Source organism: Convolutriloba macropyga, chromosome 5 (genome assembly GCF_964194025.1).
Source record: "Convolutriloba macropyga chromosome 5, txConMacr16.3, whole genome shotgun sequence".
In the NCBI taxonomy this organism is placed as follows: domain Eukaryota; kingdom Metazoa; phylum Xenacoelomorpha; order Acoela; family Convolutidae; genus Convolutriloba; species Convolutriloba macropyga.
In genome coordinates, this window is record NC_134472.1 from 50752011 (window position 1) to 50773212 (window position 21202).

At 37.6% G+C, this 21202-nt stretch overlaps 1 protein-coding gene across 1 annotated transcript; it reads right to left on the minus strand.

Moving 5' to 3' along the window:
• Window positions 1–4014: 4014 nt before the first annotated feature.
• On the minus strand, window positions 4015–16159 carry LOC142339442 (uncharacterized). Its single transcript, XM_075389479.1, has 9 exons — window positions 15984–16159; window positions 14241–14569; window positions 14072–14174; window positions 13622–13968; window positions 13441–13542; window positions 13065–13254; window positions 11432–11718; window positions 10238–11290; window positions 4015–5913 (listed from the first exon to the last, which is right to left on the minus strand). The coding sequence occupies exons 1-9, from the start codon at window positions 16084–16086 to the stop codon at window positions 5647–5649; spliced, it is 2781 nt and encodes a 926-aa protein (XP_075245594.1). The 5' UTR covers window positions 16087–16159; the 3' UTR covers window positions 4015–5646.
• Window positions 16160–21202: the final 5043 nt, after the last annotated feature.

The window sequence follows — 21202 nt, forward strand, 5'->3', positions numbered from 1 at the left end:
TGATTATGCTGATCGATACAGCAGTAGCAGCATCGGCTCAGTTGAATTCCTTCCTGGTTGCCAATGAAGGAAGGAGAGAAAGAGATAGTGATGGTAGTAGCTAGTTAGACAGTGGTAGCGGTGGTTATTAACACAATACGTGCTGAAATCACTAGTCACTTCTCAGTAGTACTGGCGGCACCACCTCTCTACATAACAACAACAACAAAAACACCAACAGAGGGAAGGCGGTACTTTATATCTACATACTATTACTACAACCACAACTAGCAGTCAGTTTCATCATCATCAGCAGCAGAAATAGAAGAAGGAATAGAGCTAGTATTAGTATAAACAGAGATAGCAAAGCTAAATAACAACAAAAAATGAAAATGCTCTTTATGTACATATACACCTTTGTTTCATTGCCGCTTTAACTGGGCCACTCCAACTACAGTTCACTTTGCACACTGTTAGTACTGCTGATGCAATCAAGTTGTGGGAATTAGCCGTAGTAGTTGTGCTGGTATATTAGTCTTCTATCTGCGCTCTCTCCTAGTCAGAACAAGGCTAGGGTATGGAAGGCAAGGTACCAACCACGAAAGCATAAAGCATAGTAGGCACACTGATACAAAACGACAGCAGAGTAGAGCGCAGAGGAAAGCAAGCAACTAAGCACAAGCTTTAGTTTAAAGTGTTTGTCTTCCGCCGTGCAAAAAGTCTCAAGCAAAAAAGCATCTGAACTATCCGCCGCCGAGTTAGCTACAATGCTGTTGTTATGCCCCGTTTTATTCTACTTTACTCTATTCTGCTATGTTGCCAATGCCACAGTTTACAGTTTAGAGATAGATAGATAGATGGCTAGATAGATAGACGGATAGATACAGGGACCAGAAGTGGGAAAATCGGAGGAGGAAAAGGCGAAAAAGTGGGAATCAATATAGTAAGTAGTAGTAATAATAGGTAGTGTACTATATCACAATAATAGAATTCCACAACGACTAAAGAAAGCTACTACTAAAAGTAGTAGTGGCAGTGGTTACTACTGGCACACAAAGCAGCAACCAAGAAAATTTCTCCCCTCCCCCCTCCTCCTCCCCTTCACCTTATGCGCGTCGTGATGGTTGGCTGTATTGGAAGTAATAGTAGCAAGCGAAGAAAGAAAGTAGTGGGAAAGCAGTAACAGTAGCAGCAGCAGCATTTAAATGGGGGCGGGGATATCGTAATGAAACAGGCCGTACCGCACAGTGTAAAAACCAACAATCTCCACCACCACTACCACTAGTCACCAAACAACAATTCCCAAACACCAAAACCACGCAGCAGCATCAAAATTGAAATTTGTCAATTCATCAACATCAGCAGAAATAGTAGTAATAATTGTATGGACGAAACCAATACCACAGTCACATTCTGCAGACCCAATCTCAGATCCCGGCTATCAATAGCTGCACAATGATTCAATCTGAGATTCCTTATCTCATTAAAAGAGCAAAGGGAGAGCCAGCAATCATAATTGTTACCAAAAATGACAAATCGAGTGAAGTACTTGCTTGCTCAAAACAACGTGACTTGATTGATAACAATAAGAAAACAGTTAGCACTAAAGGTCACATCCCTTCAAGACGCTTAAACAAGATATATGAGTCTAATACTCTTAACAAATCGATTACATCGATTCAATAAAAAGTAGAACACTACAAATTTGGTGACTGAAAAAATTAGTTGGGGCGCAGTTTGACAGAAATCATCAGTATGACTAACGACCTCAACGCTGCAGAAAAAATCTTAGTCGCTTCATCATAACATTCCTCATTTGCGTCTCGAGCATTCAATTCATTCATTAAAGAGAACCTTTAGGTCCTGATTCAACCTAAAATACTTATGAAACCTCATTTGCCATCTGACATTTCATATTTCGCAATAAGCTATCTTCAACAGCCAACCCCACTTGAATATGGCATACTTTCCCACTGAAAACAAGTTAGCGGTGGAAACCTCTCGCGGCTGCTGATCTTGTTAAAATAGGTCTATTTGGACAATGAACTGAGGTCTAATATTTACCGTTAACTTATAATAACTTACAAAAAAACAATAGTAGAGCACTTGACACCAAGAAAAGACTAAGATATTGACGAGTGGTACAATTAAATAGAATTTTTTGGAGAGGCCATTAAACCCAATTCGTTTCTCCGGCAAAACTGACTTGCAAAAAAACTCTAGCTAAAAGTTAATCCATCGATTGGCACCAAAAGAAATCAAAATACCGAACACAAAATGAAATTCCTTGTTAAAGCTTTCGATTCTTCTGGCACTGGATATCTTGTCAGCTGTTAATTTGAAGGATCTACTAGACTTAAACAAAATAAACCTGATCCTATATTCTAGAAAAATCAATTCCATATTCAAGAAACATACCCGGCAGATTGCCGGAAAAAAGCCACCATTGGTGCCCATAAAACCGACTCTGTTTTAAGGAATAGAACTTTGATTTTTGTATCAAAACAATTCAAAAGTGCGAACTCTTTTGCTTTGAATTTGTAGCTATGCATACTCCCGTTTCTTAATGAAGAAATGCAGGGGCTAGTAGCAATGCCAAAACACACACGAGATGTTCACTTAAGACTTATAAGAATAAAGTTCAAGTAGCAAACATCTAAGATTGGGCTTTTATGGGTTTATCCCGTTTTTCTTCTGATTTCGCTTAAGATTCTGTTCACATAAGATTGCTTTGCTGAGCAACTGATGTTTAAAAAACTTTTATCAAGAAATTGCTACAATTCTTAAAAATAAAATGTAGAAAAGCATTCCATTGAAACTAAGCAGTAACATAATAATACCCCCTAAAGTAGGTTATTTGGCCCCTGAATCTAGAAAAAATACGATTGCAAAAAAAAATACGAAACTAACATGTTGAACACCATTCCGTGGCCACTAAAAACTATCCAGTAACCCATTTGTAAGCCCCAAAAACGATTCATTGGCCCACAGAGATCAAACAACTCAAAAAACGACAAACAATTTCAAAAAACTTGAAAAAGATTGCAATAAATACTACATCATTTGGTAATTAAATTTGCATTACTAAAACAAATATCTCAAAAAACTGTTATGAAGAGCATTTCTAGCTTGAAAAAGACCACTAGGAGCTAAACCAAATGTCATTTGAAGTCCTGTTTAAGAAAATTTAAAAACGGTTAAGAAACAAGAAAAACAGCACATTTTTGTGATCAAAAACTTCAAATTTGAAGGTTTCACCTTGAACTTAGACCTTCCTAGCAACTTCGTTACAATAGCCACCTTAAAGACAACTCAAACCAGCTGAAGGATTCTATAGCAACTTAAGGCCCACCGAGCGTTACCTGTTTATCCTGTTTTGAAAGCTGAAAGTCAAAGAAAGGTGAAAACATCTTTAAAAAAGACAGCGGCCCAATACAATTCAAATTCTTCAAATTGTAAAAAAAATATAGGAGCGCTATAATAACCGGCTGAGAAGCTGAGGGCGCCTATTTAAAATACATTTATTAACTTTACCAGGCAAAATCAAAATTATTCAGATAGTCTTTAATAGCAGGCATTTCCAAACCAAACAACTGATGTAGTCAATTGCAACTGTTTTTCAAGCATTCGAATTGAATGTAAGACGGCCAAGGCCATAAAATAGAATGAAAAAAGTTACTTCAAAAAGTCATCTCGGTCAGAAGACAAATGACAGAAGAGAGCGACACAGACTTTGTTTGATAGCATGAAAAGCCAAAAAGTAAAACTTGCAAAAACCATTTAGAGCTCTGCAGATTGAAGACAAATTTCGAATCAAACAATTGCCAGAAATTATTTGCACGATGAAAGGTTGGTTTTCAAAAAAAATTGAGAAGACGATAAACCCGATAATCACCCTGAATAACTACTTAAAATTTATTTTGGAGCAACTGAATAATTACAATAAGCCCTCCTAAAAGAGCGCGTCCCAGCACCTGAAATCTAAGGCATATTAAACAACCGCGGACCAAGGCTTCTATCTTGATTTAAAAAGGGTTTAAATTTTTAATATTCATTAATTTATTACAAAAGATTGTAATTAATAACTAACAATATCAACTAAACATCAGATCACAATCTCAATCGCAGAAGAACCCGACCGAGATATATAGAAGACAGAAAGAGATAAAGAGAGATAGAGCAACATAACTGATTTATAGAACTGCCTTTGAGAAGCATAGAGCTTTGGTAGCTCAATAACTAGTGAATCTGTTCGAATTCGGTGGCGTTAACTAAGTTGAGCGATTTGAGTCAACTTTGAACAGCCTTCGACAATATTAAAGTGACAACTGCAAATTGAGAATAATGTACAAACAAACAAACAATTGAGAAAATAGAGATTCATAAATTTGGAGGCAAAGAAAAGAAGGAATTTAAAACGAATGAGACAAATCAAAATGAACTTAAATAAAATATATATCACGGTTGTACTCAGAAATATCATCAACTCAACTGCATTTAAGATTGAACTTATACGACAACTGTATTTGAAGTGAGCTCTCAAAGTTATGCACGAAATTATCCACATTATGATTGTACTCTATTACAAAAAATGAAAACAACATTGGAAAAATAGCTATCTGACAAAACTGTATCGAAAAATTAACCATTCAAATCTTTAGAGGTCAGTTTAAATCATAGAACATGAAATGAGAGATTTTACAGAATAGTGAAAACTAGAATTGTAAATTGTGAAGTTAATTTAGTTGGTCTTGGAAGTGACACAACTGAAATGAACAAACGAACGAAACGGAGCAAAACGTTGTAACTTTGGCTACTTCTAATCAGAGAACAAATAAGAACAAATAAGAGTTGATATTGATTTGGTTAAAGTAGCAACTGAATAGATTGGAGATATTTCGTCACTTTATTAGTCGTCTGCTGCAGTTTTGTAATTTCGCACGATTCATATTCAATGAACAACACATCTTAACGTCATTGACTCACGCACTAACGTGAACAGCCAGCTAAAGACCTGATTGCTGTTAGGTGCATGTATGTAGGTAGGTAGGTATCAATGTAGTACTAACTACTACTATTACTAAGGTGTACAAACCATGTTCATCATCTCAAAGTGAGAAGTTTTACTCTTTACTCTCAATGTGATAACTCTCCATCAATACTACTGAAGATAACTTCTGTTAAGTTTGTTAATATCACATCTAAAGTCACGCATTAAGTTTCTGTCCTTTAGCTGCTGTACAAAGTTGTCACCAATGGGACAAATAAAATTGCAAATTAATTCTCATTTGGTCATTTTTAACTCCAACTCTCCGTAACTCTTCCTTGGCCGGAAGCGGGTCCAGTCACTTCTGACCATTACAATCCATATCAATCCTGATAGTCACTATGAAATACTTCTCAGTTATTTAATGACACAGACGAAATTCCGTCATCGCAATACTGCTGACGTTGTTCGATGATGGCATATTCGTGACGCAATATTAGTTTTCACACTCGTGACGCCGTAGTAATACAGACTGCGCAAAGTTTGTGACGTAAAACTGCTTAACAACGCCATCCAATAGATACAAGGGGTGTTGGTGACGCCATTGATTATGTAACACTGCTATATATCGGATGTGACGTAATATTTACACGGTGATGTATGACACAATTGGGTGGTGGTCACTTGTGATGTAAGGAATAGAAGGCGGGACTGGCAATGGTAGCATTCATGGCAGCTGCCGCGGCAGGATTCGACAGCAGGTCTGCACGATGGTGGTGACCCATTGGACCGGGCATACCTATTGGAGGCATCAGCCCAGGTGGAGCTCCGCCCATCATCGGTGGTCCTCTCCAGGGTGCGAATGGGGGACCTCCGTGTGGTCCAGCCGGATGACCTCCGAGTTTCATCTCCATGCTGTTATGGAGGGCATTCAGAGGGGTCTGGTTCTGAAGAAAGAATTATCAAGAGTTGCTGTGGTGCAAGAGAAAAGCTACAGATAACCAGATTCCTTTCAGTAGAATTTTTGAAGCAGTGTTAACACAATTTACAATTGAAAAGTGACCATAGCTCACTTTCCCACATCAACTTCACGTTTCTGCTGTAATATTCCAATCAGATGGCTAGAGTAATTGAGATGCCCAGTTTCATTTTGTGCCGGATAAAAAAATCATGGTTCATCAACAGCTAAAAAATCACGGCAACAAGACTTAGATGATGTTTCGACGCGTTTACTGAGTTACTTCTAGTGCTTAACATTTATTTTATAGTACATTAAACTAATTTCAATTTCTTTGCTTATTTGCAGGATTTGTTTAAGGATTAGCAAAAAATTAACATTATTTAACCTGACCGACGTCGGGATTGAAATACTTAGAGATACCTTTAGAAATAGCGTTTACTAAAAATTTCGATACCCTAATTCACTTATTACTTATGCTAGCCTAAGGTCTTAGTGTCCAAGATTTACCAGTTTATCCTTTTCTTTTGATTTTTTATATTGCATAAAATTGTCCAATTAATTCTCAACTCTTCTCAGTTGAAACAATAAGTGAGGTAAGTCAGACTAAAAAAATGTACCTTAAAAAAACCGTCAAACGAAATGTAAAGAAAAGAGAAAAACATGGCAGGCCAAGTCCTGAACAAAAATTTTAAAAAAGTTTCATTAACCAAACCAAAGACTAGACCTCCTTTTGACTGTGAACGGACATTAAAAACCAACTCAAAAGATAAACTCGGAAAAAGATACACAAACAAAGTCAACTTACCTTAGAAAGCCTTTTTTCGCTCAATAATAAATTTATTTTGAGAAAACTTTAGGCTGAGAAATAGCTCACCATCGCTACTATTTACGCGAGACTAAAATTGTAGAATCTATTGTGACTGACACGATTCTATTGTAAGTCATCCGGGGCATCAAATGGTATTATTGCATCTTATATAGGCCAATTATACAGATCAGGTGGGATGGGACCTTTGACTGCCTACTGCCCGAAGGATGTGCAGGGGTGCGGATTGGGGTTAGTGAGTGGGGTGATGAGGGGTTGGGGTCAATGTCTAAGAACCACCCTTCACCCATAAGTATAATTCTCAAAAACATTTTCTGTGAATCGCAAACTTGGAGACTAGTGAGCTGAAAGTCTCTAAGAGTACTTAATGCCCACTGGGCGCTACTTCTTTATTCCGTTTCTGAGGATGAAAAGTCAAATGGGTACGACGAAAAATCGGTCAAGCAAAAAATCGCATAAAAAGACCAACATGATTAATATAAGTGCTACAAATATCAGCTGAGAGCAATTAACAATGAGTTTCGAGAAAGTGATAACTAAGTCACTTATGATAAAACATTTCTACAATAAATCAGAGTTAATGAGGGTAATAGATGATGACATCACGCCACATAACAGCAGCTGAAATGAAGCATCAACGAAAGAGTTAAGTAAAGAGAGGGAAAAAGAGTTTGAGATAGATGGTGTGAGAGAGATAAAACGTGAACGAGAAAGAGAAGGAAAGAAACCTCACCCAACAGAGTGAGAGAGAGAGCTAGCAATATTTTCCGACTCTGCAACTTCTAGTTTTCTAACCTTGTTAGTCACTAAATCATAAAAAACTGAAAAAAGCAAAATTTTAAAATTTCCAGATTTCAAAGCGGAAAAAAGATCAAAACCATTTTTTGGCTCCGGAGTTTTCTCTTGTAACCAACAAGCAAGACTTAAAAAAAACTTCATTGGCCACTGATGCTCGTTAAACTCAGAAAAGGACAAAAATATCGAAAATTTTAAAAAGAATAGCAAATTTTAACAAACTCCTTCTAAAATTTGTCATAGAAATATCTTCAGAACCATTTCATTGTCTCGTAGAGGAGGTTCTGTGACACCAGGGATTGAAAAAAATTCAAAAAATGACAAATTTTTTAAAAATTTATAAAAAAACTGCAAAACTAGTGTAAATTTGTGCGTTTGCTTGGCGTACCAAAACATATAGCTCTTAAAATAGTCAAAACTCATCTCTTGCAAAAGATCTTTATCAACTTTAACCAGCCTCCATTTTAGACAGGTCCAACAAAAAAATCGAAAACTGACGAAAAAATACAAAACATACCCGGCAGATTGCCGGAAAATAGCCGCCGCTGATTCCAATAAGCATGATTGGGATTGAAATAACAGAAGATATTGAAAAAAAAAGATTTTTGTACAAAAACATTTTTTTAAGTCCGATTTATTTTGATGCCATTTCGTAGTTGATTATACTTCTGTTTCTTAGAGAGAGGCTACAGGGGCTACTATCAATAACAATAAGCATTAGAGATGGTAACTAATACTTATAAAAACGACGTTCAAATAGCGGGCATCTAAAATTGGGCTTTATGGGTTTATCCCGTTTCTATTTCTGACTTCAATTTTTTCTACTGACTGTTCATTATGAATTGCTTTGCTGAGCAACTGATGTTCAAAATCACTTTTAGCAGAATGAGAGAAGAGAGAAACTAGCCTAGAGAAGTCAAAAAGATTTCACGCAAAATGTTGAAAAGGCGGCAAAATGAGGTAAAGCGAAACATTTTTTTATTCGACGAAGTAAAAAAAAGGAGCGCTATAATAGCCGGCTGAGAAGATGAGGGCGGCTATTAAAAATTGCAACATTTTGAGCTCAAAAACTCCTAAAAATGTCCTTTTAACCTTAAACTACGGTCTTCCCTAAATTTTCACACTTTAAGGAATTGAAGGGCTACTTAAAGCGGCTACGGGCCTCTAATGATACTTAATGCCTGCTGGGCGCTACCTGTTTATCCCATTTTTAAGGACGAAAAGTCAAATGGGTCAGACAAAAATCGGTCAAGCGAAAAATCGCATTAAAAAAAGAAAAACAGGAGTAATATAATTGCTTCGTTTGAGCGCAATTAAACATAAACCAACTAACGTCGTATGAATTGCTCTCAAATGACGGGCGGGGAAATTTAAATTGTGGGGCACAACTTAATGTTTTATGGGTGCAAAAAACGACCCCAAATGGGTTCGAACACCAGAACTCCCGGATGTCGGTCTGCCATCTTAACTATTCAGCTGCCATGTCTTTCATTCCCTTTCAACCACAATCAGTTTTATATTAGGAAACGTAGCCGATTGACCAAAAGTTCTTTAGTAGACCACTAGAATTTTTTGGGTTAGATAAGTACTGTCAATTTCAAGACACATATGGTCTATAAGGAAAAAGCCGTAAAATGATTTCTCAAAATTGATATTCGAAATAAAAAACTTAAGACTTATAGTTAAGTCACTTAGATGCACACTATTGATCTTTAACTAGTAAATGTTCATAAAAATTGAAGTTCCATAAGTGAGTTCAGAAATCATTTTTTAAGTGAGGTAAGTCACGCAATTGACCTAAAAGCTGAAATGACCTCACGGTAAGACAAAACAAAAATCTGTTAGACAAAGTAAAAAAAAATGGGGAGCGCAATAATAGCCGCCTGGAATTGCTGACACGGCTATTATTAAACTTAATTTCAGAAAAAGAGCAACTTACATCTCTGAAAATGAACAATTCTAGGGTGAAAAAGTCACAAAAAGTCAAGAATGCACAAAAGCGCAAAACCGATCAAGCGATAATGTTGCATTAAAGTTTCAATAATTGCTTCGATATTTTGTTCGAAAGCAAGTAATCACGTGAACGCCTAGGATTGAAAACCAAAAAGCTAAAAACAGCCACAGGACAATTCTGCAGAACAACCCGACTGTAATCATTGCTTCAAATTTCGGAGCAATTAATTAATTGCTGTCGTCGTAACTTCAAAACGTGGGTTAACCGCCTAATTAATTGTTAAATATTGCAGTAAATTCAATTGTAGTAAAAACAGCCCTCAAAAAAATTTCAAATCGGAATATGACATTCTGAGTTTCAATTAACGCCTGAAATTATAGTAAGCAAAACATTTTTATAGTGAGTGAAGACGTGTCACAAAATACTTTTTCAACCGCATGAACAAAATCAAACCAATGAACACATTGACGACACGACACGCACATAACTTGTTCATTAATTGCATAAATGACTTAAAAGATGATTTCAAGCAAACACGTCTCAGGTCGCACCAAAAACCTTGACGAAAGAAACCAAGCTAAGGGCAATGATATATTCAGCTATCACTGCCATTAATAACTAAGTAAAGTCCTGCATCGTATTTCTGAGAATTTTCAGTGTTGAACTAGACCTTGAATTCTCGCATTTGCGTCAAAAAATCACAAATATAAAAAGACGCAATTTTGAACACCTCACCTTCATATCAGGAAAAGAGTGGTTAAACTCGTTGGGTGGCATGTTGGTCGAGTGCGGAGGCATTTGGTTTGGCATAAAATGTGCATCAGCTGAGTTCATATTCGGAGGCCCCGTCGGCTGACCCATTGCACCTGTTCCACAACCACCTCCGTTGCCAGCAGTTGGAGGTAGTGATGGAGCGTTCAGGTTCGGCGGTACTCCCGGCTGGTTGAGCGCTGATGTTGGACCTCCTAGCGAAGGATTAGGATTACTAAGAGGTGAAGGCGTTTGCTGCGGTTTCCGCTCTTGCTTCACAACCATTGCGGAGTTAGGCATCAGGTTATTATTGAAGACGACCGCGTCATTAGCTGACAAATTATTCAGCTCGGCATGATTAGGATTTCCGATTGAGTTCATGGCACCATGGGGAGGAGGTAACATACCCTGGAATCGGGGACCACCCGGCGGCACGTTGCCAACTGTTTCCGGTCCAGCAGGAGATGGTGTCGAGTTATTCATCATGGGCTCCGACTTAATTTGGATCGGTTCTGATTTAACGTTAGCAGATGGCATGACAGGGCCACCGTTGATGGGCGGATGAGGCGAACTGTTTTGTGGGTGAGGAAAGTTCCCGTTAACTAAAGGCGTGTTGTTTAGGCTAGCTGAGCTCGCAGCACTGTTAGGTGCCGTTGTACTAGATTGTTGCATAGAGGAGCTGTTGATTGGGGTTGGCAGATCTATGACTTTATTGGAATTAAGGTTGGGTAGTTGCGACGCGATCGAAGTGGCCGGGGAGCCCGGACCATTCATCATTTTGGACACTCTGCTACCGTTAAGATTGTTCATGATTGGATTAGAGTTGGATCCCTGCAAAGGCGACGGTGGGGGAATAAGGGAGTTATTAATTGCTGGGTTGTTATTTCCATTTGCTCCACTTGGCACCTTGGAGGTGTTATTTGATAAACCCCCGGTATTTGTAGTTGTTGAATTGTTTTCCAGCCTCGTGATTTTGCGTTCATCTTCATCCCCGAATTCTCCACCCATTAATGACGGTTCTCCCACCACCAGAACGTCCTAAATATTGATTTCCAACCTAGTTACTTAGTAATTAATGTCTTCCATTTCTGTTGTACTGTATTGTTTTAAGACATTCCACACTGAGGAAACTTTCGTAGCTGACAAGTTTTCGTGCTTAATCGACAAAAATATACTCACCACATTGGACGGGTTGAAAGCTTGAGAGACGGAATTTGGAAGATTAGCTGAAGAATTAGAGTTGTTTTTCTTTTTGCTTCCACTGCCTCCTGAGCCACCGCCAGATCCACCAACGGAATCAGGCCCTCCGCCAGAGGAATTCTGATTAGAGTTAGGCCCATTTGTTGCTCCAGGACTATTGTTGGACCCGGATCCAGTTCCTCCACCACCACCAGCTGCACTCGAGTTTTTTCGTTTTCTCCGTGATTTTGAGTTTGGCCGGGAACTGCTTTCAGGAACTGCATTAACTAAAATGTTGAAGGGTGACTTACTTATTCTACACACCTAAGGCTAAATAGAAGTAGCTAAAACGTGTCCTCAAACTTAACGGGTAACATTACTTCATTCTCATCCGACAAGTGAAGTGATGTAGAACAAAGTTAGACTTGATGTTAACCAATGAGACAGAAACGCCAAACATGACTGGCAGATTGCAGTTTCGAAAATACAGTAAAAGAAACAGATCAAAAAACGATATTTTTTAAAATGCGTAGATGTTATATTTTGATTAACTTATTGCTGTTTACCTTATTGCTAACTTATTGCTGTTTACCTTATTGCTACTTCTATTAGCTGCCCTCAAATAACCTTCAAATAGAGTGACAAGCACTCACTTGAACTTATCTCTTTGATTTAAAATAAAGAACATAGCCGCCAGATTGCCGGCAAATAGCCGCCATTGACCCGCTAGACGCACTTCGGGATTGAAACAGAAAAAAGAAGAAATTGAAATTGACAAAATTTTCTTAGGTTTTCCTAAGTTTCAAAAATTGTTCTAATTTGGCGTGCAGTTTCAGTTAGATTCTAAACCTATACTTACTTCAGCTTCTAAACTGAAGGGTATTAAGCTTAATACTAATATCAGCTAGCAATCGCTCTAATAAACTTTGATAACATAATGCATTATGACTTAAGAAACGTGTTTAAAATTATCGGAACAAAAGTTTTCGATTTTTTGTGATATTTCTCAACAAAACTAAAGATTTCAGCCAAAAAACGGAATCACTTGATATGCAAAACCTCCATAATTATTAAAGCTCCTTTCAAACCCCACTTAAGGCAGTAAAACAAAACAATAGACGATAAATGGCAAAAATTCGGTCTAAAAATCAGCAAAATAGCCAATAAAGCTATTGAAGCTACTATTAAGTAGTTTAAACATTCACCATGCTTCCCTGTTTCCTTGTTTAAAAATCAAAATCATTGGCCGTGATGACATTGAGTAGAGTAAAAGACCTGGAAAACATTGAAAACAGTGATACATTTAGATACTTTTAACAACTTGTTTGTAACATGTAAAGACGACTTATTGGGTCCTTTGGCAACTTTATGGCATCGATTGGATTTTCAAGTACCTCGTTTTAATCGCTATTCGCCTAATTTCAACAAAACTTCAGTTCAGGATTTCCGCCTAATAGCCCCAAAATTTTTGTTCGCTTAATCGAGTTTTCGCCTGATATGCCATCCCCCTTCACCAATACCCATCTTTGAGTCGCAAAAAGACAGCGCCCCAATACAATTTAAATTCTTTGAAAACAAGAGACGGCCAATCATAGACCCAGCTATCGCTTTGCGGCAATCAATAATTACTAACTGTTTGAGGAGGTATCATGAGGCATATTGCCTCCGGGTAGAATGGGCTGTGAGTGTGGACCGTGAGGAGGAGGTGCCATGTTTCGTTGAAACCTTTCAAATAACGTGTTCTTCAGACAATCCCTCGGTGACGCGCCGAAAATCTTGTGCCTGGACATTAGCTCCTGCATTGGCTCCAAGATTACACAGAGCTGTAAACGCATAAACATTTGTTAGCTGTACAGAGTTTGACCAAAATATTTGAAGATAGTGAAAATTCCATTTGATGTTTTAAAATTGCAGCCTCACATTTTGCCTAAAATTAGGTCAGAAGACTTCAAGACACGGGTGTACGATTAGCTTATACAAAAAAAATAATAAATTATTACAAAGCTTACCCTTAAATAATTGAGGATATTGTTTGTTAACCCACATCTAGTAATGTTCTTTGATAAGTTATTTAGTTGAGTCCTGTTGACATCTGAAAGCTCGGTTGAATTCTGAAAACAGAGTGAAAACGTTGTCAAAGTTGTCTATTTCTATTTTCGGGATATTTTTTTCTAATTTTGATGTACGTACACTGGAAATATTTCTGTTGACTACTTGCAGATCTTGTCTGAGAAGGTACTCGTGACATGCACCCAGAGTGAATGTCCAATGCCGGACCCTCATACTTCCAAAATCACCTCCGGGCGAAGCTGCAAACTCTACACACAGTTTGCCTTCTGTGGCCACGTGTGCTGCACTTGGTTTGGCATGATATGTACACATTAGAGTGTTTCCACAGTCTAGGATAATGCTGACTCCTCCAGTTGCACCAGAGGGAATCACGTCTTGCTTTGGATTCCGTAGGATATACCAAAGCTGTGCAACCCCACTGTCAAACATTGTGCGAAAGTAGCGGGGAATTAGATGTCGACCAAACGCTAAAACCAGCAAATGACACAATCAAACTCCGCATCAATTGAGCTAATTCCATATGATTTAAAATTATTCTTCTAAGTACGGCGACGCAAAGATGCTACTTACAGTAACGTTTGGGTCCATCTTCTAGACAGAAATTAAGGGAATACGTTGCATCATCTTCAAAGAAGTCGGATACAAATTGGTCCCACCAAATGTTGTCGCAATTCTAAACAAAAGATGCATTAGAGGACATCAAGAGAAACCAACATTTGTAAATATGCACATGACATACCTCAGGTTTCTGTTGCAGCTTACGGCACATTTCGTAAATTTTGAAATCAACAGGAGGAAAGGATATTCTCCGGGGAAAGTGTGGCGGCATTCCCGGATGGGGTGGCATAGGGGGCGGCGGTCCCGACAGGCGGCCATCTATTTGCTGAGGTGACAAAGAGGAAGGTGACGGCCCCGCCATGGGCAAAGGTCCCGCACTGGTAAGGGGCATGCCTCCGCCACCAGGTCCATAAAGTGGAATCATGGGACCATTTGGTGTCATACTCATTGGAGGAGGCATAACAGGGTGGTCAGGGGTTAGGGCTCCCGGGTCCATTGGCGGTGTCAGGCCTAGAAATCAATCATGTGAAAGAAATTAACAGACCAAAATTTCAACAAGCAAAAACATTTCAGCTTTATTATTATTATTTTAAAAATAGTCCTAAGTTCCATACACTCATCAATTATTCGCTAAAAACTATGAACGAAAGCAATTTAGAGACTAGCGTGACCAAAGTTTTTTTTGGTTAAAACGTAAATTAAGAAGCAAAACGGTTGAGTTTAATACCGACATTATAAATACATATTTCATTATTTTATGATTTTTTTGTTAAAATGATGGTTGCCATTACATATTCAAATGAATGATCCAACTGAGGCTGTTCATACATGCTCCCATAAAAAACATTTGATTTGAATGCACGAATTTGTCTGCTGATATTCCCCAAAGACCTTATATCTGTTGGTAGCTTCATCGCGCCACTTTTTGAGCTGAACAATTTAGCTGACGAAACCTAACCTCAAAAAAAGATCAGAAGGTTCTCATTCTTCTAAAAAATTTATCTGAGTGAATTTGACCGTTCATTCGCTGCATGTTTCCAGTGACTAAAGTTTATGGTTCAAAATTGAACCGAAGCGGAGATGTAGCACAATTAAACTGAAATGGTAAACTCTGAGGTGTTATTACTCTTCACAAAATAAAGTCAAAAATACGGCACAAAAATTTTAATTAAACTCAAAGTTAACTGAACAATGGATATTGACCGAAAATTGGTCAACCAGGTGGGCTAGTATCATCGGCAGAGTGAACGATGACGTATAAACAAGAACTAGAGGTCCTATAATAGTACCATGGCAAACACCTTGGTTAACAATGATGTTATCTGAAAATGGGTTACCAAATTTAACACATTGATTTCTATTAATGAGGAAATTTTTAAAAAGACCATTGTAAAAAATTGAACTAATAGCTTTTATGAGGTCTGAACATGCAAACCTCCTGTTTCGTAATTATTCTCCAAGTTGCCAAAAACCGTTACACAGCATTCATTATGACTCATTATGGCACAGCATTTGTTGAAGACTTTTGGGTTCAAAAACTGAAGTAGAAGTTAGAACAGTTCGTAATATAGGACAAAAAGACCGTAGTTGTTCGTTTTACACTCGTTGTAGATAGGTAGCAATAGCGTACTTTTTGGGCTTCCATGCCAATGCATTAATGTACTTAATACAATTACCGAAGAAATGCTACAAACACAGTAAGATTGTAATCTTTTCTTATCAGTTTGTAATTTTTCGACAATTGTTAAGAATTCCAAACAAAACGATCTGATAACTTGATAAACGACGTTAGCACTGCTAATTTGGAAAGCATGTTACCTTCAAATCGAGGCAAATTTCATAGTTTTCATCTACTTTAAGAATAGCGAGCAAAAAGGAAAAGATGCGATTTTAGCTCTTAATTAATCAATTTTATAGAAAGTACCTGGTGGTGGCATTCCCATAGCTCCCATAGGAGGCCCACCAATGTGACCGGGCGGGGGACCAAGATAGCTCGGACTCCCACTGGGTCCGGGATGCGGAATCATTGCACAGTCAAAAGTCTATGTCGCAATCTGAAAATCAAAATATTTGAGGCCTTTTTGTACTACATGCATCAGACATCTTTGCATAAATTATTCACACGTGTTAAACATCTTGACATTTTTCAAATATTTCAACTTCTATGTTCAGGTATTTTAACTTTCAAATAGACACATGCTAAACTGCAGGCGTTTCAAACAAACAAAGTTTCAGACAATCAAGATCCGTGAAATTTCCCGTTAGATAATTCAGAGATAAAATTGATCAGGTATAGAAAACAAGCACTTCATTTCGCTCATAGATCTATACAATGCTTGAAGAGATTTAGTAAACGAATGTAGCTTGATAGAGGGGCCTGAAACGTTGATTGTTCAGTTCATCTTTTCAGCGTAATAGACATTATGCCCGCCGCATTAACAGATCTCAGCATACCAACATCGGACAACTTTTAGCACTATAGCTGCATACGTAACGCACGACTATAGCAATTGCTGAGAGCTTGAATTATTGTCGAAAGGCAAAGGCAGTTGCCAAGGAAACGATTTAAAAACTTTTAAAGCCCATTCAAAATTCTTGCTACCATCTACTAACGAAAATCGCCTCGTATTTAACTTCTAACGTCATGTATCTTAATAAAGGCGTACGAAATAGCTTAAAGAGCGAAATTGTTGATGCTTCAATGGGAGCTGTTGTTGAAGAAGGGTGGCTGTTAGTTTGACTCATCTACTTTTGCCATTAGTTATTTGTTTTCAAGAGTTGTCTGTCTTTGCTGTTATGGTCAGCTACAGTAATGTATCAACCATATTCGACTTAGACGGTCTTCACATTTATAACAAATAACAAACATGCCACAATCAAGGAAGCTCAAACTGATTGGCAGTGATTAAGAAAGTTGTTCTCCGGCTGTTTCAATACAGAATGCAGTTAACACTTTGCTCGGCAATCATATAGGGTTTAACTACTGAGTCGGTGCAAAACTTCTAACTCTAAATCCGACGTTCAAAATGTGTGACAAGGTTGCTTCAACAGTTCTGTTCTAGCTCCACAAGTAATTCAGAAAGAGCTTTGAATACGTCAGCAAAAATCATTACCGGAGCATTGTTTTGACCCAGTGCAAATACTTGACAGATTGTATTTTTTGTTCTGGCAACGTTCAATTGTGCACCAATTTTAAATCAACCTGACGATGAACGCGAAGTTCGAAAACGTTCGTTTTCATTAAGTGCCGAAATTTGTTCTGGACTTCTTATCATTAGGTCCGAAGCATCTGATCAGAGATAGCTTTAGTGAGGGACACTTCTTGGCGCATGTGGACAGATTAGATTGTTACGAGAGAACATCATTGACGATGAAAAATTGTTAAATTGAATCCTCGGCAAAATTGCACGCAAAAAAAGTGCGTGAAACTGATGGATAGAGAGGTTTAAAATATCACGAGTTTCTGAAAGATCCAAAATTACAAGCTCCACTATTCGATAAGGGGTGTAGATTTCTGTGCTGAATATGACAACATGCGCAGGATAAACTAAACGAGATTATTAGAGCCAACCACTTTGAGCCTCGTAAATTGGAAACGTTTGACCAGCTGTCTATAAAACGGAGAAACAGATAATAAGCAAATTTGCATCAACTATTGAAAGATAGATAAGTCAAAAGATTCATCAGAGGCTCGGGAAAACGATCATAACCAGCCATACTTTATGAAGTTCCTAAACTAGCAGTTACGAGAACCTGAGTAAATTTGTCTCCATTTTTACATAAACTATCAAGTGCTAATATCAGGTGACTAGCCCAAATGGGGCTAGAGCATATGTAGAATCTATCAATTTGGCTGAAGATGAGCAAATAGGATGCCTTGTTGTTAAAAGTCTGTACAACAATGTGCTTTTAGAGTAGGCGATTGAAGTTGCTCTTACAGAACTCTATCAAGGTTACGGAAGTTCCGAGGTTCACTATAGACTCTCTTTGGAGACTAGCCTTAACAAATGTCCATGAGTGTTATAACGTTCATCTTAAGTGGAACCGGGTGAAGAAGGGAAGAGCAAGACTTATGAGAGGGTGAAGAGAGGGTGCATAAGTTTAACCGACGCGTTACTTTGCGACGGATAAAGTCTAGATCAAATCATGTAAAATATGGTTTCATGCAAATTGGCAATTACTGAGTAAGACTATGCAGGAAAACTTTGGAATCTATTTTTTAAGCGGAAAAATTTGAAACAGATGACACGCTTGAATTGAAGTTGATCGAAACGTATGTAGACAAATCACTGAACACTGTAAAAAATTATTGAGGAGTAATTAGAATAAGCGAATTCCCTTAACCAAAAACTTGCAATGCACTCAACAGACCCGAAAACAATGAAAACATGGGCTTCCTAGATCTGAACATAGACGTAACTGACGTCACTTGTCAAAATTTGCAGTTATTGGTGTCAAAAATCTACTGATAGTTGTTTAGATGTTACACTAAAACATCCAGAAGAACGACGTTTCAACACACAAAAAAATTTCAAAAGAAAATAGCAGAACCCGATGTTTTGTTCGCTGCGTGCTCTTCAGATCATATTCAAAACAAGAAAACATGGAAAACATTTGAACAATTTTTTTTCTGCTTGAAATCGAAAGTAGCAGATAAAGTTACATGTATTGGGTGTCAATCTATCTAAAACTAGCCGATATGTTACCAGTTTCATACCTGTAATGATAATTGATTACCTTCTATAATTTGATAATCACATGTTCACTAGAAGGATATATATATATATATATATATATATATATGTATACATATATATTTGTATATATATATATATATATATATATATATATATATATATATATACAAGCTTGCAATAAGCGGTGCTATACACAAGCTATATAGTGTCATATATATATACAAGCTTGCAATAAGCGGGGTTTCGTCTGAGCAACACGACATATTTATTCAACATCTGTCATAAAGTTTCGACCTCATGATCTTCCAACAGAGCCAACCTATGAGCAATGGTCTTGGTGGAAGCAATGCTTTGTTGATGGTCTAACAATCAAGGGAAGTACGGAAGATTCTCATAAGCTGACAGTTCTCAGACCAAATGCAGGGGTGGGACTCTTTACAATTTTCCCTGGAGCAATTAAAATCGTAGACTCAATCGGTTTTCTGGATACTCATTGCAGAGGCCTTCGAGAACTATATACGCCAGACATCAAGTCTTTTCATGCAAGCAGCAAGATAATAAGCGCATAACTGCATTTTTGCAGCGACTACGAATTCTTGTTGAGCAATTTGAATCCACTGGCTTCACCGGGCAGCAACACTAGGGACACCTCTTCGCAAGGAATTAGCATCTGGGCTTAAATTTGATGCAATACATGTTCAACTTCTGGAATTGGCTGACGCGGAAGCTTCGCTTGAAAACTGCTTTTCCTTTGCTAATGCAATCGAAGTATCTGCAATTTTGTCGCGCTCAATCAATGCCAGCTCAGACACTGGGTTACTGTCATCCACATCTAGTGCACCCAAAATATCGGCTCTGTACATAAAACAGCTCAATCCGGCTCCACTCATTCGTTTATAATGGTTGATGTTTGTGAGCAGTTCCAATCAACAATCCAGCCATTGAAGTCAAAATCTTGTCTCGCGATCGGAGAAAAATTTCCAGTTTTCGGAGTTTGTAGTGCTTTAGTGAGCATTAAAAATTTTTTTATTATACTGTTTCTTTCTTTGTAGGTAGTCACTTAATTTGTAGTGCAATCGTTGACCTGGATGTATTATCACAACTTGGAACAGTTATACTTAAATTTGCCGGAAAGAACTCAGTTGGACAATTCTATTTTTGTCGCTATTGCTGAAAGTAACTAGAGGTAAAAGTTTTTAACCACGTTTAATGAAGTTTAATGTATGCAATTTGTTTCCGATAATCTTTAAAAGTGGAAAAAAAAAGAAAAATAGAAAAAAGGGAAAAAACCTAATCTGAAAAACACTGCTTGTATTATGCGTGGATAAAAAATTTAAAACGCTCTATATCAGAAAGCTAAACTGTAACTTATAACAAACTTAGAACATGAAGGGAAGATTCATAATTTTAACCAATGCGTTACTTTACGGCGTAAAAAAATTCAGAGCGAAATATGTAAAGTACGGTCTCATGCAAACTGTCAAATAATTACTGAGTAAGAGTTTTCAGGAAAACTTTTGAATCTATTTTTTGTGCAGAAAAAGTTAAAACAGAGGACATGCTTGAATTGAAGTTGATCGAAAAGTATGTAGACAAAACACTGAGCACTGTACAAAGAATTTTGAGGAGTAAATTGAGTAAGCAAATTCCGGTCCCCAAAAACGTCCAATTCACTCTAGAGACCCGAATACAACAAAAACATGGGCTTCCTAGATCTGAACATAGGCGTAACTGACGTCACTTGTCAAAATTTGCAGTTATTGGTGCCAAAAAATTGCTGATAGTTGTCTAGAAGTTACAACAAATCATCCAGAAAAACGACTTTTCAACAAACAAAAATTTTATAAGAAAATAGCAGAAGCCGATGTTTTGTTCACTGCGTGCTCCTCAGATCATTTTCGAAACAACAAAACTTGTTAAACGTCTGACCAATTCTTTTTTCTGCTTGAAATTGATCGTAGCAAATTAAATTACATGTAATGGGTGTCATTTGATCTAAACATTAGCCGACATGTTTGCAGCTTCATGTCTGTGACAATAACTGAGTACCTTCTGTACTTGCGTAATGAGATGGTCGTTATAAGGATATATATATATATATATATATATATTAAATATATATATATATATATATATATATATATGTATCAGATGTTGATGAAAAGCTTGCAATATGCGGTGTTTCATCTGAGAAACACGACAAAAACGGGCTAAAGGCCGATTGAGACGGTGTACGTGTCTGAATTTCAGTAATCATGTGCATTGGGCAGCAGCGTGTAAGTCAACTGTTGCATCTGTCGCTTCGGATGACAACGAACAAGTAGCTTCTGATCAATGCAGCGTGAAGACAACAAACAAAGTGACAAAGCCTCCTAATGGAATCCACCAAAATATTTTTATTGCCGAAGACTGATCTCTTCCCTTTTAGAGCGGTTATTGATCCCGG

Coding starts and splice junctions, on each gene's coding strand:
- LOC142339442 (XM_075389479.1), bottom strand. CDS start 16,086: ATGATTCCGCATCCCGGACCCAGTGGGAGTCCGAGCTATCTTGGTCCC. Junction 11,719..13,064: donor TCATGATACCTCCTCAAACA/GTTAGTAATTAT, acceptor TCAACATTTTAG/TTAATGCAGTTCCTGAAAGC. Junction 5,914..10,237: donor ACTCTTTTCCTGATATGAAG/GTGAGGTGTTCA, acceptor TTCTTTCTTCAG/AACCAGACCCCTCTGAATGC.